At 42.9% G+C, this 26,120-nt stretch overlaps 1 protein-coding gene across 4 annotated transcripts in view; it reads left to right on the top strand.

Moving 5' to 3' along the window:
• PRDM2 (PR/SET domain 2) overlaps nt 1-26,120 on the top strand; it is a 109,822-nt gene that overhangs the window by 59,580 nt on the left and 24,122 nt on the right. For 2 of the 4 annotated variants that reach the window (XM_054721208.1, XM_054721207.1), the window contains exons 2-4: nt 11,623-11,681; nt 15,736-15,846; nt 20,775-25,143. In XM_054721208.1, coding sequence (XP_054577183.1) covers nt 15,828-15,846; nt 20,775-25,143 — 4,388 coding nt within the window. In that variant the 5' untranslated portion in view covers nt 11,623-11,681; nt 15,736-15,827. Of the gene's footprint in view, nt 1-5,881; nt 6,061-11,622; nt 11,682-15,735; nt 15,847-20,774; nt 25,144-26,120 lie in introns of those variants that run through there. The other 2 variants (XM_054721209.1, XM_054721206.1) reach the window with 2 other exon arrangements.

Consider the following 26,120-nt stretch of genomic DNA (forward strand, 5'->3'; position numbering starts at 1 on the left):
AAAAAAATGTTTTTTTTAAATTGATTTTTAGAAAGAGAGAAAGGGAGAGGGATAAAGAGACAGAAACATCAGTGAGAGAGACACGTCATCCATCCCCTGCCTTCTGCATGCCCCCTAATGGGGATGGAGCCCGCAACCTGGGCACATGCCCTGACCGGGAATTGAACCAGTGGCCTCTTGGTTCATGGGTTGACACTCAACCACTGAGCCACAGCAGCCGGGCTGTCTAAGTGTTTTTTAACATATTTGTCTGCTCGAGCTTCTGAATATTTCATTTCTCTTAAGTTTTATATTGTTTTTGAAATCAGTTGAGAAAACAAGAGCAGAGGGAGACGTTGCCTTTGCCTGACTCCCTCGGCAGTTGTGGTGGCAGAGCTGCCTCGGTGGTCTCACCGGTGATTTTAAGAACCCCATGGTGTGGAGCTTCCTCCTCTGTGCCTGTGTTTTTCGTTGAGAATGACTGGCCAAATACTAAGAATGACTGAGTAAAATATAATTGTAAATGTTTTTATAAGCTGAGTTTTATGGATCGTGAACATGTTTTAATTAACATACACTAAAAATTAAATCTAGAAACTATAAGTGCAATTCTGATTTGTGAATATCATTGAGTTAAATCACGCTTGTTATTGGTTTCTTTCACTGTCTTCAGTAAAAATTAGGGATTTTGTTTGTTTTGTCAAATGCTTATTTGGGGGGTAGCTTTTTATTTTTTACTTTTCCAAGAGGATCTCATTTGAAGCAGTACCTTCTTCAAAGGTTTTGTTTGCTGATAAAGCTGTGCCTATGCTAGTGACTTGACTCATTCCTGAAAAAAGCATGAAAGGAAGCAAGAATGAGAGAGGAGTTGCCCTAACCTGTCCATGTGCACTCTTGAATTTTCCTAATGAGGGGCAGGGTTTGCTTTCTTAATTGTATTCATTTCACCACAGAGTCTATAGAACTTGTATGTGTTTATAAAGTTTTAAAAACTTCTTGAATTTGTAACAAAATGTAAAACGGCCTTTTCTATCTGCAACTTTTACTAGAGGACTTGATTCAGTTGTTCCTTAAAGATTTAATAAGTCCTTAATAACACACCCTTTCCCCCATGCCTCAGACACATGCTTAGTAATCTGAATTTTCATTTTTCAAATTTCTTAAGTATTTTCCTTTTTGTTCTACCCTTTTCTCTAAAGATTATGAAGCAGTAACTTTAAAAGGTTAAAGCTCAGTGCATATATTAAGAAAAAGTCTTGTGGGATTATGGGTAAGAGACTAGAAAATTTTCAGTGTTTGTAGCATTTGTTATAGCACTTTCCTCTTCCCATTTCTGTGATGACCTGACCCTGAAATTTAAAATATGTTTTATTGAAGTTTTAATGCGGTAAATGTTGTATAGTTATTTTAAATGCTCTCTATTGGTTAACACATTTATTTTTAATATACAGAGAATATTTGAATAGTTTTAGAGGCAAGGGATTTATTCTAATGATAAAATGATATTGTGTGTGTGTGGTATATACAAATGTCAGTTTCTAAAATAAGATTATGACATCTAAAATCCTTGCTAATTTGATACTTTCAAAATTTTGACTTTTATATGTTTTTATTAGTTTATAACCCAAACCTAATTTTGCCCTTCATGAATAAGCTCTCCTGTGCTAGTTTACATACATTTGCAGAGGATTATCTTCGCTTTGGTTAAAAAGAAAAGCAATAAATACAGCTTAGGTTAAAGTCCCCTCTTTCTTTATTTCTGTGAAGCTACAGTGATAAACAGTCGTTTCCTCTTGTATTTAGAATCCTAACTCTTGATGTAGTCTTTTGTAGGTTTCCTAAGACATCACATGCCACAAAAATGAAGGCAAACTGGTTTGTTCACCCATGTTTAGAACTTCTAAATGGAATATGTGCAGTGTTTGAAGTTGCAATACAGTTTAGAATGGGCAACAAGGTGATTTTTGTGCCTTTTGTTATTCTTTCCACTGTTTGGCTTCTTCCGGTCAGTTTTCATTCTCTTGCCAATTTGAGGGGTAAAATATGGCTCTCTGGTCTATTGGCTGTGTTTTTTGTTTTTAATATGTGAGATTATCAGGACCTGTTTCTCCATGGAATACAGTAACTACTGGCTCCAAGCAGAATGTCCGAGGTCCCTGTGAGGGCCTAGGGCTTCCCTGCCTCCACCTCCTGTCTTGGTATCTTCTCTGTGAGCATGTGAACTTGGGATCAGTGGAGACCTACGTCTTCTTTTCATTTCTACTAGGTTTACAGTGTAGACAGAGCGACCTAGTTAGTTGCAGTTTTGATTTTTTTTATACGTGGAACAATCTTGTCTATTTACACATTTTGGATTGTAATTTTTGTAGGATTAACACATTAAATTACAATTTCCTTCTTACTGGTATCCAAAACAAGTAATAAAAAGGAGTGGCTATCTCACTCTTTCTTGGTTGGAATTTTGAACAAGGGCTTAAGATTCCAAATTTGCTTGTTTTAAGAAATTTTACTAGCTTTTAAAAGTATTACCACAGGAGGTATCTTTTCCTTACTAGGTATAATCATAGGATTATTTGATAATGAGCAAATTTGAGTGTTAAGTTTAATAAGTATCTATTTGCAGTTTTGTTTCTATCAAAATGGTAAATTCAGGATAGAAAATAATGTAAATCACTGTCTGTATGCCAAAGTAAATTAAATTCATGGTTGTAGTAGAGTGTAGAAAACATTAAATCAAAAGAAAAGATGATACTTAACCAACTATTTCTGACTCTCTTCAGTTTTTGAGAGACAGGGTCCTCTAAACCTCATGGACGACTGTCAAAAAGTAAGAGGAATTGGTAAACTGTTTTCATAGTTAATGACTGCGTTAATGCCTTCAACCCCAACTTCAGTTTTTATGCTCAAGCACATTATAAAAACAAGTAAACAGCTACCAAAAGAGTTGTTTAGTGGGTGGAAGTATACTGGGGCTTCACTACTGCTTCTGTATTAAAGATAACCTGATTAGTACTTTGCAAAGGGATAGCTGTTTAAAAGGAATCCTGAAATGTGTGTGCGTGTTGGGTGGAGGAGAGAAGGGAAAAATTGCTGACCCAGCTATACCGAATACCGTGGCATGCTGGAATTACAAGGCCAGATTCACATCCCAGTTCACATTCACACCAATCAGTAGCAGTGTGACTTCGGACAGGTTACTCTACGTGTTTTGATCTTCAGCTTACCTGTCTGTGAAATGGGGATAAGACCTACCTGTAGAGTTGCTGTGAGCCTTGAGCAAGAGCCTCCTAGGAACATGCGTGGCACAGCGACCTTGGTCTGTTCCATTGTCATTGGTGGGCACCAGCAAAATTAGCTTTGTGGTAACTCAGCCTGTCCATTAGCTTATCAAGGCACTCTGGATTTAAAAAAATAAACAGTTTCAGCATGTCCTTTAAACATGTAGTTTGCTTTGGTGACATGGAGTAGATTGCAAATTAATGAATGAAGTAGATTGCAAATTAGGTAGAAGTACAGAGCTGCTTTTGAGCTGCAACTAGATACACATAAAGGTACTAGAGAATTCCTCAGATGCTAGAGACCTGCTTCTTTCTTAAAAGCTGTCCTCTTTCACTAGTTACCCAAACTAGGACACTGGTGGTTACAGGTTGGAGATAGGGAACTCATGTTTCACTGTTCGCTTGCTGCCCAAATGAAGGTGTGTTTTTTCTATTTTTTTCCTGTTCTTCGGTCTTACCTTGGTGTGGTCCAAACCATTTTGAAGTGGCTCTGTTTGACTGTTATTACCACGTTTTAGGCACGTGACATTTTAGGTAAACTTTGGATACATTTTCTTAGATGTTAAATTATCAGACAGTCTTGAAAATCCCTGTGTGGCAGCGATTTCAGTGCTCTATGTGATAGATGAGGAAGTCTGTCAGCTCACATTCTTCTGGATGTGAATCAGGAAAAAAGTGTGAAAGAGCCATTTTCTTAGGAGAAGTTACTAATTAAGTTGACAATGTCAGTTTTAAGGAAACAAATGTCCTGATTACCTGTGCAACATTCTATTGAGCAATCTGAGCTGTCAGGGTTTTTTTTTTTTTGTTTCTGTTTTTTTTTTCCTCCCAGGGATCACACACTCCCTTTCATGTGAACTCACAACTTGACTTGTAATAGCATAGAAGGTCCCTGAACCCTCATACTTAGTGTTCATGTCTATGTGTGACTATCTGGGATGGAGCCTTAGGTGTTACCTGGTTTTCAAAGGGGCCTCAGGTTTCTTCCTTTGAACGTTAGGAACCATTAAAGTATGAACTCGTGTATTTAATTTTAAAAATTAAGCAAAGACAGCAATAAAATCAGTGGATTACAGACTTAAAGAATATTTACAGCTTTTGCTGTCAGAGCATTAGTGTATATTGATGGGGACAGGGTGTTTGCCAGCATTCTCACCTCTCAGTTAAACTGCCCTCGTTGGCTTGTACATTTCCTTATGATATCTGGGTGGGATCATGTGAACTGATGTAGAACAAATGAACAAAAAAATGGATGAATTTGGAGTTGTTAGTGGAAGCAGAATGCCATTGTCTTCATAAGAAGGAACATATGCTGACAATCAGGCTTGTAGGCGTGGCGTTTCTGTAATTTATTTAGCAGAATCTGCTGTGGCTAATCCTGACAATTGATTCCATTTATTGAGCCTGTGTCAGGCACTCTGCAAAATTCCTATGCACATCATCTCATTTTTCTCCTCCCCTGGACAGAAGCAGGTAGTTATCACCAGTGTGTATCATTGGTCCCATCTGCCGTGAGCAGGATTATTTCTCATTAATCCAGGCATGGCCCAAGACTGCACAGGACAGTTTCAGTTCTGTGATTTCAGTTTTGTGGGCTTCTGTCCTTTGAGGACCGACATTATTGAGAGTGGCACCCACAGTGGAGAGGGAGAGGAGCCAGTCCAGGAAGCCCAGGATTGTCTCACTTTCATTGGAGTCAGCTCTTTGCAGGGAACACGGGTCACACAGGAACCGTTTGGGAGCAGGTGAAATGAGTGACTAGATTGAGAGAGAGACCCTCCCATCATGGGCACTGGCCTAGGAGACAGCTGTGTTTCAAACCCCAGTCCTTTGTGAGTCCTTCCTCCCTGGGGGCCTTCTTGTATCCCCATATTGAACAAGAGAACCATCAACACAGGACCGTGTGGGGTAGTCCTTGGAGACTTGCAGAGTGAGACTTAGTGTTTCTGAAAGGCTGTGACCTCAGCGCCGGAGCCTGTTGGAAAAGTTGGAGGTCCAAGCTGTGCTCTGAGGAGGGCCACAGGTTGAGCTCCCTCAGTGACTCTGAGCACCCTGCTGGACCGGCTGCATGGCTGTGTACATCACCCAGCTCTCTTCCCAGCCATCACTCTGTCTCCCTCCCTCCCTCTACCCACCGGCCTGCTTTCTTCTTCCCTCCTTCCTTCCCTTCCCTTAAAAATTTTGTTTTAATGAAATATAGATTCTCTGGAATATTTTTTCTACTCAGAATTTGCTTCTCGTTGACATTAGTGGGGCCTTTCCTCAAAGGGGCTTGTTTTGTACAAAGTTAGATATAAAACTTCAATTTTAAATTCCACCAGTGCAGACTTCTTTGTAGTAAAATACATAAATTCCCTGTAGCTCTCAACAAAGGGCCTTGTAGATAATAAGCACTCAAGAAAAATTATCAAAATACTTCTACTTCACCATTCTTCCAGAAACTTTACAAAGCATGTAGAGCAACTATGTCACATTTGCCGCCGGAGGGCCACATGTTTGACATGCTTGATCTAGAGGAAAAATTTTTAATCTAAAAAAATAGTGAATTTGAGCTAAAAAATTTTTTTGTATCCTTACCCAAGGATATTTTTTTTCCATTGCTTTTTAGAGAGAGAGGGAAGGAGGAAGGGAAAGAAACAGCCATGTGAGAGAGACATATCGAATGGTTGCCTCCCCCACACTCCTTGACTGGGGCCAGGATGGAACCTGCAACCCAGGCACGTATCCTTGACCGGGAATCAAACCTGAGACCCTCGCGTCCGTCCCTGGACCAGTGCTCTAACACTGAGCAAAACCAGCCACGGTGAGCTTGGGCTAAATTTGAGTGATTCTGTAGTTTGATACAAGCTAGTACATCAGAGAATAGATGTGTTGTTAAATAGGCTAGTAGGTTTGTTTTTAGGTGGACATCAATAAAAAAATCTGGAAGTGAATTTAAATGTAATTTATGATTTAAAAGTAATTACTGTATGAGAATACATTTTAGTTCCTTCTCTGTTTCTTGAGTCTGAAAGAGGCCTTGGCAGTTTGGAGTTGTCGGAGTGGGTGAATTTATGCTAGCCAGCGTGCATGCGTCAGCCTAGAGCAGGCCAAGCCCTGCTGGAGCAGCGAGGGATGCCTCAGCCCATGAGGTTGGATAGAAGCACATCTGCAGGCCAGAAAGGCACTGGAGGACAGCTGGGGCTTGGACAGAAGGCAATGAGGTCACTTAGCAATAGTCATGAAGAGTCTTAAAAGTTATCCTGGAATGAAAGTGTGTCATTTCATGGTAGATTCAAGGGATAGGGCAACCATGTCAAACTCAAAGGCTAACACGGGCCAAATAATAGTGAACGAGGCATGCGGCCTGGGGCCACGAGTTTGACATGCTTAGGATAGGGAGTTTCGAATCTCTAATAAATTCTCTTATTTTTATAAACGAATTTCTTCTTCTTTTTTATTTATTTTTCTTAATCCTCACCCAAGGATATTTTTCCCATTGATTTTTAGAGAGAGAGTGTAGAAGGAAGAGGGGGAGGGAAGTGAGAAAGAAACATTGATGTGAAAGAGACACATTGATTGGTTGCCTCCCGCAGGAGCCCAGACCTGGCCGGGGGATTGAACCTGCAACCCAGATATGTGTCCTTGACTGGGAATTGAACCCGATCTCCTTTGGTACATGGGCCGACACTCTTACCATTTAGCCACACTGGCCAGGGCTATAAATGAATTTCTTAAACCACTACCAATGAGGATTATTCAAGTGCCATTGTCTAATTTTTGCACTTTAGGAGAAGCAAAATAAAAGTTAGTATTGTGCTCACAGTCCTCTGCCAAAGCATTGATCTGCGAGGCACTCAGTATGATTGTTTAAATTAGATTTCTGATTTAAATAATGCTGGCTATAATAACCAAACACACACAGTGAAACCAGGAGAGAAGAGGCATGTGGCTGTTCACAGGAAGACCAATTAATTTTTTGTTTGGAGTAATGTGATGCATAGGGAAAAAGAGTTGAAGGATGTACACCAAAAACCATCAGTGGTAATTTGAATGCTTAAGCAGTTTTGACGATTTAATGTCTGTTATGGATATTTTAAATCCCTCTTAAATCTTTATAACTGTGTCTGTGGATTTGGTGTTTCTGGGGATAATGCTTCTTTTCTGGACACTTACACTGGGGTGTACAGGTGAGAGTTGGAAAACAGAGACACTTTAGCCAGACCTTTTACTGTGCAGGCAAAGGAGAAGGTGGAGGCCTTTTCCAAACTGTATTTTATAAAATTACATATATTAATCTCAACCAAAGAAAACATTTTCAATTGCCTCGCTAATTTTGCTTTTGTAGGTATTTTTAAGAAAAATCTTTCATTTATCTTTCTGCATAACGTAAGCAAATGTTTACCTAGAAAAATTAGAAAATGCAAACAGATAGGAAAACAGGTATTGTACCCTCATCAGTAATCACATCAATGAGAGACACCTGTCAACATCTTAAGGTAGATCAGCTCAGTTGACGTTGATGGACAAACAGTAGACTGATTTTATTGAGTGATTTGACCATTGTTCCTATTAAAATTTCTATAAACATGTAAAGATTGAATTCTAAGTGCTATAATTGCTTCTTGACTCAGACTTATATCCAGTTTTTACTTCCTGGAAATATTTTAAAATTAAGTTTTGTAGTTAATTCATCAGGATATAGTATTATAAAACTTATCATGGACTCAGAGGGAAACGCCTTTTCCTTTTAGCTGAGACAGTTCTTTAGGGTGTGGCTGTCCCCTCTGTTTTAGGGGGTTGCCAGGCACTTTTCTCCGCTTAGCTCCCAGTCCTGGTTTGTTTGGCCACAGGGGACTAATACCTGAGCTTGAATTAAGTTCTGTACTTTGTATTTGCCAATTCACTTTTTATATGTGAGGTTTCAGACTTTAGGTATATATTATTTCCCTGTAAAATAAAGGCTCCTGAAAATCCACAAGAAGAACGCTAGAAATGAAAATAATTTTAAATTAGAACAGAATAACAGTTTTAAGTTTCAGAGGTATTTAATTAGTCTCTAAAATAATTTTGTTTATGCCACAATATTTTCTGAGGTTCCGAAGAGTATAAGGAAATTTAATGCCTTCCTAATTTGAATTTACAAAAGTTTATTTCTAGTATTTGGAATTATCCAGTCAGAGCCACTAAAAACCTTTTTTAGAGAAATTAAAGGTCCCTTCAGATGTGCTCTTTGCTGTTTTCCCATCAGCCTGACATTTGGAGGAGCCATGACTGCAAAGGCGGCGCACCCCGCTGGCGGGACGCAAGCATTCCAGGAATTTATACTGTGATCTGCAGCTCCGAAATATCCAGAACTTTTCCATTGTTTCTGTTGGAAGCAAAGTCTAGAGTCCTGATTTAATACCATGACCAACTTAAAACGAGAGAGGTTTTATTTTTATAATTTGCCTCCAGGTTACAGGCAGCTCTTGGCGAGTTTACAAAAAAGATTTGAAATTATGCCCAGGGAGCTTAACAGAATTTCTTACCATCACGTACATTTCAGAGTTACTTTATGTGTAAAAGAAATCTATAGAAAATGTATAGCGTATTACGTTCATAAAAACCAACTGTTACAGCATCTTATTGCTTCAAATGTCTCCCTTTCAAACACACGGACTGATGGGCTAAGGCCCCAAGTCGCTTGTTAACCCACTGATCTCACCTTGGCCATTTGTAAGGGCCACTTCTGATCAGCTGATAACACATCCCCCTGTGTAACCTTTGGCCTTTATGGTGACAGTTTCTGATGTCTGGTTCTCATAGCTCTAGAGGCACCAGGTTGCCTGATCATCCTGTCAGTGGCTTTTGATGACTTCCTTTTTTTTTTTTTTAGCATACACTAAGGATATTGAAATAATTGAAATGGACTGTTTGTTATTTCCTTGTGGAAAGTTTAGTTTTATATATGTGTCCAGCTTCTCTCCACTCATCACTCCAGCTGCAGAATGTTAAACTACCACCAGAGTAAAGCACAGCTGAGGCCGTGCTCTGACCACCCTTGACCACCTCACACATAACATCGTTTTGGCCATTCGTTAAGCTAACAACTTTGCTATTATCCGTAGATTCTCCTTCCTTGCTACCTGATCTTTTAGAGAGCTTGTTTTTTTTCTTTCTTTAATCCTATAAAGTTTATTTAATATGACCTTCATCCCTCCCACTACCCCTGTTCAGTTTTCATTTGCTTTCAGAATTCTGACTTACCTCTGGGAACCAGATATCCCCAGTGCTGATATCAGTGCCACACTGGCCTACTTTCACGAAAATCACAACCCTTGCCTTTCAAAAATTTTAAAAAGATGTATGATGTCTTTATTTAGGATGAATTTCTCAAACTTGCCCGAGATGCAGATGGCACTGTTAATTTGCTCTCTCTTTTTTTTGTTACTCCTCACCCAAGGATACTTTTTCCATTGATTTTTTTTTTTTCTTTTAAGAGAGAGAGTGGAAGGGAGGGAGGGAAAGAGAGAGCGAAACGTTGATATGAGAGAGACACATCAATTGGTTGCCTCCTGCCATTGCCCTGACTGGGGCTGGTGCATGCCCTTGATCAGGAATTGAACCTGAGTGTCTTTGGTGTGCAGGCCGACACTCTGACCACTGAGCCACGTGGGCCAGGACTCTCCCACCTTTTAATGTAGCCCCTTAATTCTGTCATTTGTCTCTCTTCTGTTCTCTACGGTCTGGAACCTCAGTTTAGCAGAGTCCTGGGTTGGAGCCTCTCTTCAATCTCATGTGAGGACATGCTTCCGATCTTCCACTTCCTCTGAGTGACCCTCTCATTTGGGGCACAAGAAGAGGAAGATTTTATGACAGACTGGTTGTGAAAGCGGGAGTTTGCAGATGATAGTGTCATAGGGCTGCGGAGAGTAATCTGAAGAATGAAAGACCCTCCCTCTCCACCTTAACTCCCCCCCCCCCCCAAAAAAAAATGGTAGGACCATCAAACGCCAAAGGTGAAGGAGCAACTTGGGGCTAATAAGGGAAGAAATGTTGGGTTTTGTAATTTTGAGAGCAGAGGTAACCGTGGGGAGTGGAGAGTCCGGATGGAGTGGTGGGGAACTGGGAGCTCACGCACACCCCCCCTTTGGAGAGTTGGTGTCGGTCCCTGTTCAGGGCAGCCCATTCATTTCCTCCATGATCTTGCATGGCTCTCACTGATGGGGTTTCTCCCGGTTTGGCAGTCAGCTGTGCATCCGAGTAAGATGGTGAGCTCCCCAAAGATCAGATAGACCTGCTGAGACTGAATTCTGATGTTATACTTCATAGTTGAGTAGTTCCCAGTGAGGAGGCAGCGCATGTAGTGTTACATATGGTTCTACATGTAATTCCTTTAAATCACTGAATGCAGGAGCCTCGCTATTGTAATAATTTTTTAAATGTACCTTATGCCATCCTTCTAGAATTTTGCATTCTCTCTGATGCCTGAACATTTTAAAAGAAAAACATTATTCCCTAGATTTTCCTAGTGTTTATTCACTTTATTGGGAGAGTGCAACATAGTCCAGAACTTAATCACGTGGCACTTGAGGCAGTTTTGGCTTTGCACCTCGCATCCGAGCGCCAGCAGTACAATGCTTCACTTGTCCTTAAAGCCCCATCATAGCTGTCGGGTCTCCCTCCAGGGCAACTATTTCACTAGAAAATCCAGTTCTATTGATATTACTTAATGGTTAATCGTATTTGCTCAGATTGGTGTTCTGTGCTGTTGAATGATACTTGTTTCTGGCATAAGATAAAATTGAAATGGAAAAATATCTGCATCCCACTTTGCAGTAGAAGTCTTTATACCACTTCCATTTGCCCTTGAAACTGAGTGAAGTAATGGTTGTAAAGTGCTTTCTAAACAATAAGGTATCCTTATCATGACATTTTTAGTCTTAAGAAATAAATGTACTAGAAGGAGCACTTTTAGCATCATCATTCATGGGTTTTAATTCTGACTCGAGCTAATTTAGTTCTGTGGCCTGGGGCAGATGACTGCACATCTCTGGTCCTTGGGTGTCTCTGAAATGAGAGGCATGGATTGGGACTTTCTGGTCTTAAATAGCCGAGTGATGCTTAAGTGGTAAGAACATCAGTTTTACACTATGTGTAAGTATACCACATCCCATCCCTGACTAAGAACACAAAGGTTATTTTTATTTTTGTTTTTTGGTGAGAACCTTGCAGTAGACAACTGCTGTTTTCCTTCTGTTTCATTTCGTTTTCTTCATCTTTGTGTGTATATTTCTTTTCCTTATATATAAGCATACAGTTTTGTCCTGTGCTTCATTATGTTCTTTGTCATTGTTTCCATTTCACTTTCCTTGTGTTTCATTCCTATATCTTTCTTGTTTAGAGCAAGTGGAGCACGCAGCTGGCAGTAGCCTCTGTGTAGGACCCTTCAGGAACCTGATGGTAAGTGCACACGTGTACTTACCAGGCTCCCAGTGGGCTCTGCCACACCAGCTCGCACAGTAGAAACCAGCTAGTCCTCTCGCCCCTTTGTCAAACCTCATTCAGGTTATTTTTGATTATAGGTTTGTTTTTTATTTTAATTTGATTACATATAGAACAGAAACCAAGTACCCAGAAAAAATGTACTGATGTAAGGAAATGGAGCAGTTTCCAAACCTGTAATTGCAATATTTGGCTTTGTGAGTGACACCAAGCATACCTTAGTGTGAATCGGGACTCTCAGGTTCTAGTTTCTGTTCTGTCAGAGACTGAGTAGCCCCCCCTGTGTGGGGCCCTGGCCTTTGGTTTCTCTTGCAAAATAGCAGGTAGGCCAGGGGATTTCAATAGCTCCTTCACCCTAGTCTAGGGTCCTGATGGGAAGTAGCTCGAGTGTTAGGTGTTCTGATGAACATTTCCTGTACCAGATAATCTCAGGTCCATGAAAGAATGATAATTAGATTCATAACAGTTGCATTTCTATCATAAACTAAGTCTATCTTTGTTCACCAAAAGGTACTTGGGAGGTAAATTTAATTGTTCCATTCCTTCTTTTTTAGAATTGGTTTATTAGTGTTATTCAAATACTTCCTTTAAATTTTATAATAAATGTATAAACTGCAGAGCCTCACCTGTCTTTAGTAACCTATATTATACTAGAGGCCCGGTGCACGAAATTTGTGCACGGGGGTGTATGTCCCTCAGCCCAGCCTGCACCCTCTCCAATCTGGGACCCCTCTCACAATCCAGGACTGCTGGCTCCCAACTGCTTGCCTGCCTGCCTGCCTGCCTGCCTGATTGTCCCTAACCACTTCTGCCTGCCAGCCTGATCACCCCCTAACCACTCCCCTGCCAACCTGATCGACACCTTACTGCTCCCCTGCCAGCCCAATCACCCCCAACTGCCCTCCCCTGCAGGCCTGGTACCCCCCAACTGCCCTCCCCTGCAGGCCCGGTTACCCCTAACTGCCCTCCCCTATTGGCCTGATCACCCACAACTGCCATCCCCTGCCAGCCATCTTGTGGCAGCCATCTTGTGTCCATATGGGGTGGCCATCTTTGACCACATGGGGGCGGCCATCTTGTGAGTTGGAGTAACGGTCAATTTGCATATTACTCTTTTATTAGATGGGATTGGTTTAGCCCAGTGGTTCTTAACCTGGGGAACAACCCCACCCCAAATGTTCCAGGGACATTTGGCCAAGTGTGGAGACTTTTGGTTGTCCCACTAGAAGGTGACACTGGCATCTAGTGAGTGGAAGTCAGTGATGCTGCTAAATGTCCTCCGATGCCTTGGGCAGCCCCACAACAGAGCGTGATCGGGTCCAAGTGTCACTTGAACTGCAGTTGAACCACTGGTATCCAGCCTCTAGTAGCCTGTGGTGGGATGCTCTAGGGAGCTCTCTGAATAGGATGCAGATATTCCTACTGAAAGTGGCTTCTCTTCACAGGGCATCAAGGTTTCCTGGTTATGGGTTTGAAAGAGGGCACCTGGGGGCAGGAGGGATACTTCTCGCTGGTTAGGTTTGGAGAGTCCAAAAATAGACATTTGACATTCAGGATCAGCTAGGTGTTCTCATACTTCCTTAGGCAGAGAATAAAACTTCAAGTGATATTTTTACCTTTTAGATAGTTATATGATCTCATTCTGAGTACATATTAATAAATGGTATTATTAAAGTTGTACTTTGCTTTATTATAATATAAATCTAGAAATCTAACTTAGTACTTTGTTCACATAGGGCAATTTACTCTCTTTATATAGCCTGCTCACTAGACTCTATAGTATTTGAGAAGTTGCAGAAAATCTTTGAGTTGCTTTTGCAAGGGACAGTAATACAATAAATTAGTGTCTGTATTTCTTTAAATTGTACAGTGTGGTTTTTAAAGTTCATGTAAGGTTTAGGCATAAGGAGGGAAGGTTTAGACCATACCTCCGTATTTATGTATTTTGAAAGCTCATACCTGTAGAAAGTAGTAGCAGGTAAGAATTCAGTAAGAAAGGTCATATTTCTTGGCCTGTTTGGAGTACATGAGGTGGTACTGATGTCTTCCAGCACATTTGTGGTTTTGATCCAGGGAAAATTTTCTGAATATAACTTTGGAATGAAATGTCTGAGGGGGCAGCAGGAGTCCTGACGTGGGTCTTATGAGGCATGACCTGCGGAACTACAGCAGTTCCTGTTAGTAGCCAGTCACTGAAATTAGCATTGTTTGCTACCAGTAATCTGAGATGGACTGGGCATATGTCATCATGAGGATAAGAAAACTGGTTGAAAGGTTAGAATCCAAACTCCCTAAAGCACAACTGGATTCCTCAGGAGCCGTTGTCATTATCAGATTTACGCCAGTGCTGTTGACTGAGGGAGAAAGACTTGAAAGAGGAGGTGACTTGTGGCCGTGTCATGTGTTTTCATGGCCTTGCCCCTTGCAGAGGGCATGGGTTTATAATCCTTCCCCCTGGAGACATGAACCTACTTGCTCCATGAAGATTCTGCTTCTGTGCGTGGCTCCAGTGAAGTCCTGAGTTCCATTTAGCTGCCTTTGGAAACGAATGGATTGACTTGTTTTCAGATATGTGTTTGAGTGAACTCTTTCTTACACAGTTGCAGAAAACTTCTGTTTTCTTACTGAAGAATTAGGGATTCAAAATGGTGTTTTAGAATTTCCTTTTTAAGACTAACATTAAATGGCTGATTAGTAAGTATTTTATTCATTTTTTCTTGTTGAATCTCTTAAATATTTCTCAAAATCCGGTGATGTTTTTTAGGATTGATATCTGGTTTGTATTGTTTACAAATGTTTCTATTTTTAATCATTATGATCTTTGCAATGATAATATTTTGTGTCTCTGATCTTAAGTTTCATCTGTTACCTACATTTTAATTAATTATGCTGCTCTGTAGTGATTCTCTGTTATGGAGAACACCATTTTCCAGAAACTGCCGATGTTTTCTAGTTTGTCATTTTACTAAATCAGAGATCAAGGTGGCTGTTCGTTGCGAAAGAGAAAGCTCAGGAGGCTGTATGAAGCCTGTTTGAGGAGAGCATTGCAGAAAGAGAAGGGAACTGTTTGGGGAAGGTGATGGGACCTGTTCTGAATCTGAAAACTGAAAAATAAAAGCTACCAGGCATAAGAAACTTGGAATTTAAAAAATGGCCAAGAGGGGTTGCAAATTCTGGTTAAATCCTAACGAGACCAAATGCTGAGCCTCCAGTAGTAGTAACCGGTCTAGAATTGTTTATCTTTACTGAGAATCTTGGTGACTTGAGTTCACTGTTCCAGCTTGTCAGAAATGTGCTGCATTTTCATCTTATCTTCTGAACTGTGGTATCACTTGGAATTCAGTTAATGATTCCTGAATCCCAGCTTCCAAATTGTTAATGAAATATTGAATTGTTCTGGACCTCGAGTTGAGTCCCTCAGGACCCTCAGAGTGCTGTGCCGGCTGGCCACAGTGAATTATTCATAATTACTCTGCTTTGATATTTGAGCCATTGTGCATGAGTATTCCTTACAATTTAGTGGAATCTCAGCTTCTGTTGTTTTACTTTGACAATTATAGGTGTTTATGTCTTAACTAAAAGGGCCCCAAGCTAACCCATATTGTTTTCCCTATGTGCTTCTTATAAATAACCAGATTTCTGCCAGTCCCTGTTATGTGTATGGTATTAAATCTGAGAGCTATCATCTAATTTTCCTGTGACATCAGTATTGTTAACTTTTCTAGAATCTATTATGCTAGTTTGATAGTTGCTTTAGAGCTATGAGGGAACTAGTGCCCAAGATTCTGAAAGATTTATGGGTTTCTTTTTTTCTCTGACATGATTTAAAAGTATTTGTATTCATCATCTATTCCTTTCTTTAGGGATTGAAGTGATAGTTGCCTAGAAATAGACAGTTTGCTCTGATTGGATTAGGGATGGTCTCCTTCAAGAATTCGGGGTAATAGTGAATGAATGAATGAACGAACAAATGAACAAACAAACAAATAAATAAATGGTTTATTTGTTTCAGGGAAGAAAAAACCCCAGGAAAATAAAAACAAAGGAAACAAAACTGAAGACATACAGCTGAAGACAAGTGAGCCAGATCACACCTCTGCCAATATGAGAGATTCTGCAGAAGGTAGGCTGGGGTGTTGGGCTTGCATGATTTCGGTGTGTATCACCATTTATAATTTTGTACTAGAGGCCCGGTACACAAAATCTGTGCACGGGGCGGTGGGGCAGGGGGGGTCCCCTCAGCCCAGCCTGTACCCACTCCAATCCGGGACCCTTCAGGGGATGTCCAACTGCCAGGATGGGGCCTAAAACGGCAATCGGACATCCCTCTCACAATCCAGGACCACTGGCTCCTAACTGCTCACCTGCCTGCCTGCCTGATCGCCCCTAAATGTCCCCCCCCACCCCCGCCGTCCTGGTTGCCCCTAACTGCCCCCCCTCCCGCTGCCAGCCTGGTCGCCCCTCACTGCCCCTGCCAGCCTGGTCGCCCCATGCAGCCTTCTGCTCAGTCATCTGGTCGTCCCTCACTAATCCCCCTGCTGGCCTGGTCACCCCACGCAGCCTGTTTGGTCGTCCGTTCAGTTGCAGTGATTGCTTAGGCTTTTATTATTATAGATTTCTTTGGATGCCCGCCTGAGAGTCATTCAAGAAAAGAAACAGCAAGAAGGTCCCCTACAAGCCCTTCACATCCCCCATCCTCTTCAAAAATGTACTAAAGACCTTCCTTGTTAGAAATCACATTATGCTTGGTTAAAATAAAATGAAGCATTGCATATGATTGCATTTATAAATAATTTCCAAAGTTCAAAACCATGAAAAAACATCTATAATGACAGGAGTCAGACTGACGGGCAGACTACTACACATCAGTACTAGTCCACTGATGTGTGGGGTGGGCACGTTGGTGTATTTACTTGTAAACATTTTATCTTGCTCTATGCTATGATTTGCATACTTTAGGTATGTTTTGCAGTTCAGTTAAAAAATTACTTAAAATATTAAACACCCTTGATTTTATATATCAGAATGAAAAATGTGCAGAGTGAAAAATGTTCTTTTGTTAGAATTTTAATTCCTATTTTATCTCTCATGTTTCTTCCCACTAAATTTTCTGTGGTCCCCTCTGAGGACTAATATTCTAGTCCCTCCATGCTGTAAGAATTCAGAGACATGGGTTGAAAGTTAATCCGAAAGGCAGATTGCTCAGTTGAGCCACCATATCGAGACTATTGCTATTAGAAAAGAGGGAGTTATGTCCCAATTCATTATGTGGCCAATTTATGCAAAGACCGGAGCTTGCTCAAGAGTTGTTCATAGTGACCCAAATAGGCGAATTTCAAAATGTAGGCTTGTGACTTTCAAGAAACATTTGTAGAGAAAAAAGCCACCAACAATATTTTTTATTTCTCTTAAGCCATTTTGTTAGCACTGTTTGTGGTGATGACGTTCATAAAGGATTATAATTTCCGGTGGCATTATATGAAGCAAGAATCGACAAGTTTACTTCCCAGAACCTTATAAAACTAAGTTCTGCCCGCTGATAGCAGATTTGCTAAGACATTTGTTTGAACAACAAAAATACTAAGGACCCTCCCTACATTTAGTGGCAGAATTAAAAACAAAAATCCAGGAGCCCCTTTCCCCCTTCAAAAATTCAAGACAGTTATTTTTTTCCTGATATAACATCAGGCCCCATGAAAAAAAGGTACTTAATATTTACCTTTTTGTGGAATAAATGGTTAAAGTATAATTGGTTCTGTACAGTGTAGTTGTCATTCCTGAATGTTCTGCGTATTCTTAAAAAGTGGTCTGAGCAAGCAGTCCAGACTCTTCCTGTGTTCCCCAAACCTCCCGTTATGTTTAAAACTCAGTGACCACATGGACACACTCTGGTGTGGGCCTTACTAGTGAGCAGAGCTGTGTTTTGGTTTATATTGCTTTGGACAGTTTCAAATCTGAAATTGTTTACCAATCACAGAGAAAGAAATAATACATTTATATTTTTTTTCCATTAAAAGAAGCCACAGATTTTGGTTCAAAAAGAACTCCATAAAGAAATTTTTGTGCCTTACAGATGTTATTTTAAATTTCTGTAGTCTCATTCCAACTTTTTTTTAGCAACATGTTGGGTCTGTGTTGAACATGTAGTATTTCAAAGGGAGTTAGCTCCTAATTTGAAATACATTACCACCATCAAATGACTGGTTTCTCAGTTTGTGGAAAACTCATGGAATTTATGAAATTTGTCAGGGTGGGGGCGGGGAATGGGAAGACTGGTTTCTGTTTAGAAGCAGAAGCCTCGTTGCCAGTAAAATGGTGGGCATATGGGTAAAAGTAAGACTGATAACTCCTAGGAAAGCTTGCATTTAGAGAGCTTGGCACAGTTGGCTTTTTTAACCCCCACTTCCCCTGTATCCAGGCATTCACCAGGTCTGTGACAGGCTCTTCTATCTTGACAGTCTGGCCACTGTTTTCTGCCTCCACTGCTTCTTTCCACTGCTACATGTCTTAATGTAAGCAGCAGCATCTCCTTTCTGATACCACTGCATCAGTATTGGTTGCCTGCAGTAATGTGTCTTCCCCGTCCCTTAATCCACATCACAGCCAAAATCTCCCAACTGGCATCCTCCTGCTTTAAAATACCTTAATGGGTCCCCATTGCCCACAGGTGAGTCCAGAATAATTCACAGTGTGCTGTATGTTTTGATTCCTCCTGTTGCCTTTCCTTTTCTCTCCTTGACCTTCACGTTCAGCCTGCCCAATACTTTATCTAGGAAGCCTCCCCTGATTAAGCCACGTACAAGGTCCTTTTGTGTGCTTCTGTAGCAGCATGTGCTTCCACGGGCGTAACCATTCATTTATTACAGTGGTGTTGCCTGCTTACTTTCACGTAGCTCTATAAGGATAAGGATCTTGACAATGTTGATCGCCTAGTACTGGCATATAGTAGATACTTGCCCAGCGAAAGGGGAAAGATCCAGTTAACAAGCCAGGAGGTCCCAGAGCTTTTCTGACTCCTCAAACGTGTACAGCACAAGGGGCCTAGCTCCACAGACAGGTGGCACTGTGGAGAAAGGACATTCTCCGTCAGCAGTAGGTGCACTGGGACAGCTCCTGTCTTGGAGTCCCCTGCTCTCCGTAGGTTTCTCCCAACCGCTGTTCCATTTCTCTGCTTTTCTTTATAGCTAAACTTGAAAGAGCTGCTTATAGTCTCCCTGTCTCTCCCTCCTTACCTTCTTTTAGGAACTCTTATTAGGCATTTGTCCCTGCTACTCCACTGAAACTGTTACCATGATCACCACACATCCGCCTTGGTAAAAGGAATTCTCCATTCTCTGATGGGTTGGGTAAGGTAAGTCCTTGCTTTACCCAACCCATCAGCAGTTCTGGACACAGCTGATCACTCCGTCCTTGAAACTTTGTTTATTTAGCCGAAGGCCACCACTCTCTCGATTCTCCAGCTACCTCACGGGTCATTTCTCTGACCTCTAAGTACTGGGGTCATCTGGGGGCAGTCTTCCCTCCTCTCTTCTGTCTGCATTCACTCTCCAGGTGACCTCGTCCAGTCCCGTGCTCCAAATACTATTTTGTGTCTAAGGACTTGTACATTTCTAGGCTCAGCTTCTGTTGAACTCGAGTCATCCATAACTGCTTAACGTCTTTACGTGGATATGTCAGGTACCTCAAAGTTTTAATACATCAAAATGAACTCTACTTTCCTCCAGCGCGCGCGCACACACACACACACACACACACACACGCACACACGCACACACGCACACACAGCCCAAACCTGCTCTTCCCTCCGTTTCCTACTGCTTAGCAAACAGGATTATTGCGGTTGCTGTGGCTCCTCCTTGACATCTCTCTCACCACAGCTAGTCAGCAAGCACATCTTGTTAGTTCATCTCCAAAATGTATCCAGAGTCTGATCATTCCCACCACCTCCCCTGCCACCCTAGTCCCCACCCTGGCCCTTCTCCTGCAGGATGCAGCTCTCATCTCCCTGCCTCCACCCTTATCCACCTGGAGTTCCCTATCTTTCTTGTACCAAGAGTGATCCTGTTGAATATGAGTGAGTTATATCATATTTCTGTTAGAACTTCAGCTCCCTGTTTCACTCCGAGTAAAGGCCAGCAGCCTGCACGGTCCTATGTGAGTTGGCCTCTGATCGTATCTTCTGCTGTCCTGCCTTCCTCCAGTCTCCTCCATCCCCCTCCCCACAGTCTTTCCAGATTCCTTGCTATTCCTTGAACACATCCAACAGGTTCTTGACTCAGAACTTCAGTATCTGCTGTTTACTCTGTCCAGAGGGCTCCCCTCCCCTACATATTCACATGACTCACTTTTTTTAGGTCTCTGCTCAACTGTCACCTTACCAGTGCGTCCTTCGCTGCCCACCTGGGTTTCTTCTCGGGCATTGAGACTCCTGAGTTGCTAATCATTTGATCAGGCTTAGAAGAGATGATCTCTAAAGTTTCTTTTACTTGAAAAAAATCCTGATCATATGATTCTGGAAACTGTTCTAGCTTCTAAAAATGTAGATTTCGTCAGGAAGGGAGGAGAGAATCATTCCATTTAAGGAAGATCACTAAGAATCTAACCTGGTAGGTAATATATTTAACCACTTTCTTATTTCAGTTTGGAATCCTGAGAAATTGGAATTCACAACTAGTCTCCTGAAATTCAGTGTCTGCTACTCCAACACAATTTTAGGCACTACAATTTCTATAAATGAAAATGTTTATATATGTGTGACTAAACATAGAAAAGATTCTAAGCTCCAAGTGACTCTTTGTTCACGTATGTCTCCTCACTGCCCAGTGTGTTGCCTGGTTAATACAGGTGCTCTGTAAATAGTAGCTGAATGAATGAAATGGATTTAAATCCAATACAACTTTGTAAATGAGAATGTAGAGCTGTTTGTTGTTAATCAATAACCTCCCTTACACATTTTAAGTGCTAAGAGAAATAACTTGAATAATAAGAATTAATCTTAAATCAGCTAGTTTTGCCCTCACCTCCATGCTTCTACTTCCCTCTGCTTTCTAGGTGCCAAAGAAGAGGACGAGAAGCCCTCAGCTCCAGCAGCTGAGCAGACAGCTGTTCAGGAGGTGGTTAGTCAGGATGTGCTTCCAGAACTAGGAACCCCTCTCCCTGCCTGCGAGCTGCACACAGAACCAGACAAGAAGCTAGAAGCAACAAATTGTGAGGTGAATGACTTGGAGGAAGAGGAGGAGGAAGAAGAGGAGGAAGATGATGGGTTGGAAGAAGAGGGGGAAGAAGAAGCTGACATGCCAAATGAAAGCTCTGTGAAAGAGCCAGAAATACGGTGCGATGAGAAGCTAGAAGATTTATTAGAAGAACCAAAAAACATTTCAAAAGAAACTCTCGAAGACTCTCCAGAGGTAACTCCTGTTATCAAAATTCCCAAAACTAAGGAAGAAGCCAATGGTGATGTATTTGAAACATTAATGTTTCCATGTCAGCATTGTGAAAGGAAGTTTACAACCAAACAGGGGCTGGAACGGCACATGCACATCCATATATCTACAGTCAACCATGCTTTCAAATGCAAGTACTGTGGGAAAGCATTCGGCACCCAAATTAACAGGCGGAGGCATGAGCGTCGCCATGAGGCAGGGTTAAAGCGAAAACCCAGCCTAACACTACAGCCATCAGAGGACCCAGCTGATGGCAAAGAATCTGGAGACAGTGTCACTCCAAAAGATGACTCGAATCCTCCCAATCTTGGGCAAGACTGTCTGATCTTGAGTTCAGAGAAAGCTTCCCAAGAAACAGTAAATTCTTCTGTTGTAGAAGAGAATGGAGAAGTCAAAGAGCTTCATCCCTGCAAATACTGTAAGAAGGTTTTTGGCACTCATACTAATATGAGACGGCACCAGCGCAGAGTTCACGAGCGTCACCTGATTCCCAAAGGTGTGCGGAGAAAAGGAGGCCTCCTGGAAGAGCCCCAGCCGCCCGCAGAGCGGGCCCAGCCCCCCCAGAATGTCTACGTTCCCAGCACAGAACCCGAGGAGGAAGGGGAGGCAGATGACGTGTACATCATGGACATTTCTAGCAATATTTCTGAGAACTTAAATTACTATATCGATGGTAAAATTCAAACCAGCAGCAGCACCAGTAACTGTGATGTGATTGAGATGGAGTCCAGTTCGGCAGACTTGTATGGTATAAACTGTCTGCTCACCCCAGTTACAGTGGAAATCACTCAGAATATAAAGACCACACAGGTCCCCATAACAGATGATCTTCCTAAAGAGCCTTCCAGCAGCACAAACAGTGAGTCCAAGAGACGGAGAACTGCTAGTCCTCCCGTGTTACCCAGAATCAAAGCTGAAGCAGAGCCTGAGCCCATAGCACCCTCGTGCTCCTTGAGCCTTCCCCTTAGCATCACCACGGAGGCCGTGTCTCTCCACAAAGAGAAAGGCGTGTACTTGTCGTCAAAGCTCAAGCAGCTCCTTCAAACCCAGGATAAACTAGCTCCTCCCGCAGGGATTTTGGCAGCTGAGATCACTAAGTTAGGTCCTGTCTGTGTGTCCGCTCCTGCGTCGATGCTGCCCGTGACGTCCAGTCGGTTTAAGCGGCGGACCAGCTCCCCTCCCAGCTCTCCACAGCACAGTCCTGCCCTTCGAGACTTCGGAAAGCAAAGCGATGGGAAAGCAGTGTGGACTGATGCAGTTCTGGGTTCCAAAAAGCCCAAGTTAGAAAGTCATAGCAATTCCTCCCCGGTGTGGAGTTTGTCTGGGAGAGACGAGAGGGAAACTGTGAGCCCGCCATGCTTTGATGAATTCAAGGTATCCAAAGAGTGGGCCGCCAGCTCCACCTTCAGCCCTGTGTGCAACCAGCAGCCACTGGATTTATCCAGCGGTGTCAAACAGAAGGCTGAGGATCCAGGCAAGCCTCCGGTCCAGTGGGAATCGGTGTTAGATCTCAGTGTGCATAAAAAGCCTTGTGCGGACTTGGAAGGCAAGGAATTCAAAGACACCAACGTGGCGCAGCCAGCCTGCAGTGCTGTCAAGAAGAAGAAGCCGACCACCTGCATGCTGCAGAAGGTCCTTCTCAATGAATACAATGGCATCGGCGTGCCCATCGAAAACACGGCAGATGTGACCAGGAGCCCGAGTCCTTGTAAATCCCTGGATCCCCAAGCAGATCCTGACCTTGGGCCTGACACGAGTTTATCTGCCCCTACTGTGGAGTGCCCCCCTGATGTTTCTCCTCCATCTCCTGCCTGCCAGACACCTCTTTCCTCCGGGCAGCTGCCTCCTCTCTTGATGCCAACACATCCCTCATCCCCTCCGCCCTGTCCTCCTGTGTTAACTGTTGCCACACCACCTCCTCCACTCCTGCCTACCATACCTCTTGCAGCCCCCTCTTCCGGGGCGTCTCCTCTCCCGTGTCCCTCCCCACTCTCAAATGCTACTGCGCAGTCCCCACTTCCGATTCTTTCTCCTACGGTGTCTCCCTCGCCTTCTCCCATTCCTTCCGTAGAGCCTCTCATGTCTGCTGCCTCTCCGGGGCCTCCAACACTTTCATCATCATCTGCATCTTCATCTTCATTCTCTTCATCTTCCTCCTCTTCCCCCTCACCACCTCCTCTGTCAGCAGTATCATCCGTTGTTTCTTCTGGGGATAATCTGGAAGCCTCTCTCCCCATGATATCTTTCAAACAGGAAGAATTAGAGAATGAAGATCTGAAACCCAGGGAAGAACCCCCGTCTGCAGTTGAACAGGATATCGTTCAGGAAACATTCAACAAAAACTTTGTCTGCAATGTCTGTGAATCGCCTTTTCTTTCCATTAAAGATCTAACCAAACATTTATCTGTTCATGCTGAAGAATGGCCCTTCAAATGTGAATTTTGTGTGCAGCTCTTTAAGGCTAAAACTGATTTGTCGGAACATCGCTTTTTGCTTCATGGAGTTGGGAATATCTTTGTGTGTTCAGTTTGTAAAAAAGAATTTGCTTTTTTGTGCAATTTGCAGCAGCACCAGCGAGATCTCCACCCGGATAAGGTGTGCACACACCACGAGTTTGAGAGTGGCACCCTGAGGCCGCAGAACTTTACAGATCCCAGCAAGGCCCACGCAGAGCATATGCAGAGTTTGCCGGAAGATCCTTTAGAAACGTCGAAAGAGGAAGAGGAGTTAAATGATTCTTCCGAAGAGCTTTACACGACCATAAAAATAATGGCTTCTGGAATAAAGACGAAAGATCCAGATGTTCGATTGGGTCTCAATCAACATTACCCAAGCTTTAAACCGCCTCCATTTCAGTACCACCACCGAAACCCCATGGGTATCGGTGTGACGGCCACCAACTTCACTACACACAACATTCCACAGACATTTAGCACTGCCATTCGCTGCACCAAGTGCGGCAAAGGTGTAGACAACATGCCCGAGTTACACAAGCATATCCTGGCCTGCGCTTCTGCCAGCGACAAGAAGAGGTATACCCCCAGGAAAAACCCAGTACCGCTGAAACAAACGGTGCAGCCCAAAAACGGCGTGGTGGTTTTGGAGAACTCTGGGAAAAATGCCTTCAGACGAATGGGACAGCCCAAAAGACTGAACTTTAGTGTCGAACTCAGCAAAATGTCACCAAATAAGCTCAAATTAAATGCATTGAAGAAAAAAAATCAGCTTGTTCAGAAAGCCATCCTGCAAAAAAACAGATCTGCCAAGCAGAAGGCGGACCTAAAAAATGCTTCCGAGTCCTCTTCGCACATCTGCCCGTATTGCCATCGGGAGTTCACGTACATCGGAAGCCTGAATAAGCATGCTGCTTTCAGCTGTCCCAAAAAACCGCTTTCTCCTTCCAAAAAAAAAGCTTCCCATTCGTCCAAGAAAGGTGGGCATGTGTCACCTGCAAGTAGTGACAGAAGCAGTAGCAGCAACCACCGCAGACGGACCGCAGATGCCGAGATTAAAATGCAAAACACGCAGGCTCCTTTGGGCAAGACTAGAGCTCGCAGCTCAGGCCCCACACAGGTCCCACTGCCTTCCTCGTCCTTCAGGTCCAAGCAGAATGTCAAATTTGCAGCTTCGGGGAAGTCCAAAAAACCAACCTCCTCTTTAAGGAACTCGAGTCCAATCAGAATGGCCAAAATAACTCACGTTGAGGGGAAAAAGCCCAAAGCTGTGGCCAAGAATCATTCTGCTCAGCTCTCGAGCAAGGCGGCCCGGAGCCTGCACGTGAGGGTACAGAAAAGCAAGGCCGTCTTACAAAGCAAATCCGCTCTGGCCGGTAAGAAAAGAACAGACCGGTTCAATGTAAAATCTAGAGAACGGAGTGGCGGGCCCATCACCCGAAGCCTCCAGCTGGCAGCTGCTGCCGACCTGGGCGACAGCAGGAGGGAGGACAGCAGTGGCAAGCAGGAGCTGAAGGACTTCAGGTAAGCTGTCTCCCAGGGCCCGAGGAAATCAGCTCCGGAGCGTGGGGGCGGGAAAGACGGTTGGAAGCGAACAGTATACTTGCCCAATGGCTTTTTTTTCTTCTTCCTGTGTAATTTTGACATAAGCACTTAAAGGAAATGGGGTTGCTTAAGTTACAGCTGCTGCAGAGATGGATACCGCCTAGCTTTATCTCAGACCCAGGACTCGCAAAAGCGGGCCATTTCTTTTAGGGCCAGTGTGAACTGAATTTGAAACCATGAAAAGCTCTCAAAAGTACCCTGTTATGAAAAGATGAAATCCTCTTAAACTTCCTATCTTGGGTAATATCTCAGTGTCACTTGTATTTTTTCTGGATTATAGGTGGTTTCTTCTGTTAAAATGGATCTCTGAGGCCATTAAAACCACATTGCAATCTCATCAATATTTCTGTGACTCAAGCATAGTTATAGTAACGGAGAGTGCTTCCATTATTCATGCTTCTATTGTTTTCATTCAAAAAACTTGCCTCGTGGGTTAGAACAAAATGCCCCGTACTCATTTTAAAATGCCTAAGGTCCCCACCCCTCCTCTCTCCAGCGTAGGGTGACAGGCCAGCTCCCGAAGGGAAGCAGCCGGGAGAGGGCTTAGAACTGCGGCAAGGCCAGGCTCCTTGGCTCCCCCAGGCACATGCCGAAGCCCAGGGCAAGTCAGCGCGGCCGCCGGTGCCTTTGTTTCCCAGTAATGATGTAAGAACTCATCTTAGATGTGAGGTGATTCTACTGTTCTGTTTGTGTCCTCCCTAGATTCAGAAGTGTTCTCAGTGACACAAAAACAGGGCAATCGTTAAATTGGTTATGTTGACTTCTCAAACTTTCTAAGTCACTTAAATAACCTTGGTTTGACGCAGTTTCTTGGGATTCCTGCTGTTTCCTAAAAAATGCCTCCGGGTCAAGCTCATGAAAAACTCACCATCAGATAGGATTTCTGCAAAATACTT

Source organism: Eptesicus fuscus, chromosome 9 (genome assembly GCF_027574615.1).
Source record: "Eptesicus fuscus isolate TK198812 chromosome 9, DD_ASM_mEF_20220401, whole genome shotgun sequence".
Taxonomy (NCBI): domain Eukaryota; kingdom Metazoa; phylum Chordata; class Mammalia; order Chiroptera; family Vespertilionidae; genus Eptesicus; species Eptesicus fuscus.